Raw genomic sequence first — 3,214 nt, 5'->3', positions numbered from 1 at the left:
CACCTTTTCTCTTTCCAGGTGGATATACCAAGTGGTAGCAATTCCTACCAGACTTTCTTGGAAGCAATGGATCAGTAACTTGTCATTGTCAAGGTACGCCGACATTTTTCTGGCATATATGTGCAAATGGATTTTGGGACAAGTTGTCCCATCATACTTCTCAAATTCCGGAACCTTGAATTTGGGTGGCAAGACAAAATCAGGCACCAAACAAATCTCAAATACATTTTTAATGTCTAGATAGTTAGCCCCCTCAACGACTTTCAATCTTTCTTCAATCGAATCCCACATGTTCATATCTTCCTTCTTTTTCCCCGTAGCATTATGAAGATGGACATTGCTTTTGTTGTGGGATTCAGTGGTCTGCAGTTTCATATGAGAGGTTGAAGGATTATCCGTAGTAGATTTCCTTTGTTGTAGGGCTAAGATTATCTTCATCATTTCGCTCATTTGTTCCTTGAGCTCTGTCACCTCTGACTTATTCATCTAGGTTATCTCTTCATCTGCCATTAATCAATCTTAAAGCTGTTTGTGGTAAGGGTGCTTTAGAGCAGTGATGAATATATCTGAGATGCAAGTGATTTTGAAAAAAATTAGAAATGAGCATTTATGAAATGATTAATGGATGTTATAATGAGATGAATAGTGTTTTTTTTGGATGAAAATTCGAATGATGAAATTTTATTTTTTGCTTTTTATTTTCTGAATGCGTGTATTTACGAATTTTTCATTTTATGAATTTACGTATCAATGGGTGAACGAATGATTGAATGGTATTTTGGCTTTTGACTCATTATATGAATGGATGAATATTTGAATGATATAACTTTTGGAATGATATATATTTTGATGAATGTATGAATTATGCATGTATAGATGAATGATTTTATTTATTTATTTTTATGAATGTTTTAATGATGTACATCTTGATGAATGTATGAGTGAATGACATGCATGAACTTGATATAGTGGTGTTAATGCATTTTGAATGCCCCTAGAGTGTGATACCCTATTTTGGGGAAATATAGCCTTAGTTACAATATAATAAAATGTCATGATGAATTTGACACCTATTATACTGTTAAGGCCAATTATTGAGTTAAAAGATACAGTTGTGAGCTTATTAAGATGGAAGAGAATATATCCATAGGGATGTGAGCCCATCGACATGAATGAAAATTGCCCGTACTGCGTTGAGCTCATGGTAGGGTTTGAAAATTATCCCCAAGGCGCTTAGCCCATGGTAAAGAACAAAAAAAATTATCCCTAGGGCGCTTAGCCCATGGTAGGGAACGAAAGAATTATCCCTAGGGCACTTAGCCCATGGTAAGGAATGAAAACAATTATCCCTAGGGCGCTTAGCCCATGGTAAGGAAATGAACAATTATCCCTAGGGCGCTTATGGTGAGGGTACTAGGTCTTGATTAAAGTGGACACGGTAAGAACTTTAGACTTCTAGGTCAGCAAATCGCATCCAATCCCGAAAGAAAGGAAACCAAATATCGCGGGCTAGAAACGAGAAGGATCGAGCCCTCCAAGCTGCTAACTCATGATACCAGAAACGATCTGGGTGGTCCATTCCGCGAATACCAGATATGACTCAAAGTCATTTACCGGCAAAGCAGATGTCCCTTCTATCTCAAATCCTAAGCACTAATACCCGGGTCAGGACATATGTGTGTGTGCAAACTCAAGTGTACAACATTAGTGTGTGAGGAAGCATACAAACATTTTCTTAAAAATAAATTACCACCCCCAAAAACTATAAAATAATTAAACAAAGAGTTCACAGATAATAAAGAAAATAAAAGTAAAGCATATAATAATTGTAAAAAATATGGCAAACAAAATATGGGCAATTAAGTCCATGAGTTAGCGGTTCTGGGCCCGACCCTCTTATGGGTATCCCCAGTGGAGTCGTCAGTTGTCGCGACCCGATTTTTGGTTGGAAGACCGGCTCTACGACTTGGGAGGAGGCGAACTCGATTTCTACTTCTCCTGATTGATTTGGAGTCGCCACTACGTTTTTTGCGGTTAAAACGTAGAAAACTCTTAGTTGCCCGATTTGGATAAAATGGTCTTTAAATAGAGATTCTGGACTCGGGAGTCGATTACGGATCGGGGAAGGTATTAGCACCCCGTCCGCCCGTATTAAAACGGTACCCTTGCTAATAACATGGACTTTTATACCCTTAACAATTACTTATTTAAAATTATTTGTTTTTATTATTGAGCCTGCCAATACCGACTTTGGTCCTACGTACCCCTATTAAGGGGATCAAGGCTTACGTAGTTCTAGTTCAAAAATTGTTTTTACTTTGGTCGATTGTTAATGATTTGGAAAATATCGATAGGTTTTAGAAGTATTAGTTTATTGAATTAGTTGATTTGAATTTTGTTCAAAATATGTAATTGTTTTGATTCAATGAGACTAATAGTTTTAGATATGGTATTGGTCGTAGACCTTCTTCCCATTTCAGAGGAGTTAGAGACGACTCGAACCGTGACCTCACTATAAAAATCTCATGAAATTTATTTGGTATAGGTCGGACAAAATTTATGATGTATATTTAGCATATGATAATATTTACAGAGTTGCTATTTGCATTATGTTACTATGAATCTTTTATTCATAACTCTCACTCAATAAACACAATAAAGGAAAACACTTTTCCTTGGGTCAATTCATGATTCAGTAAGAATGAATTTCAAGCATGAAGATGATAAGAAATTAATTGAACAATGACAATAATATCAACCTATAATTTCTCTAATAATTTCTTCATGGAGTTTGATTGGGTTCTAGTGTTACCTATGATTGATGTATAAATCTGTCTTCCCTTCCTCGGTTTCTTCTCATCTCCTCCTTTCTCTTTTCCTCATTTCCTGACTGCTAGTGGCTGCTAGGTCTAGGTTTCAGTTTTTGTGGTTGAGACTAAAGGCTAAGTGTGAGATTCTTTTGTTATTAACTAATATAATACTCATTAACCCACTCATTTCACTAATTTCTTATTTTTATTAAGGATGAGATCTTCTATTATAATTAATCTAAATTTTGATAGCAATTGTAAAATTGTAAACATTATCACAAATTAAATAATTAATCAATCATTTAATGATAATTATCAATTCTTATTATTTTGTGGGCTTAAGTGGATAATACAAATTATATAAAGAAACCATATAATCATAATAATAAAATAAAATAGTCTAT

The 3,214-nt window shown here is 35.0% G+C and overlaps 1 protein-coding gene across 1 annotated transcript in view; it reads right to left on the bottom strand.

Moving 5' to 3' along the window:
- The window catches only part of LOC109326391, a 1,530-nt gene extending 1,044 nt beyond the window's left edge, over positions 1–486 (bottom strand). The window contains exon 1 of the mRNA XM_019559077.1: positions 4–486. Within this exon, the coding sequence (XP_019414622.1) occupies positions 4–486 (483 nt within the window). The remainder of the gene's footprint in view (positions 1–3) is intronic.

Source organism: Lupinus angustifolius, chromosome LG14, assembly GCF_001865875.1.
Source record: "Lupinus angustifolius cultivar Tanjil chromosome LG14, LupAngTanjil_v1.0, whole genome shotgun sequence".
In the NCBI taxonomy this organism is placed as follows: domain Eukaryota; kingdom Viridiplantae; phylum Streptophyta; class Magnoliopsida; order Fabales; family Fabaceae; genus Lupinus; species Lupinus angustifolius.
This window is presented reverse-complemented; position numbering and strand designations above follow the sequence as displayed.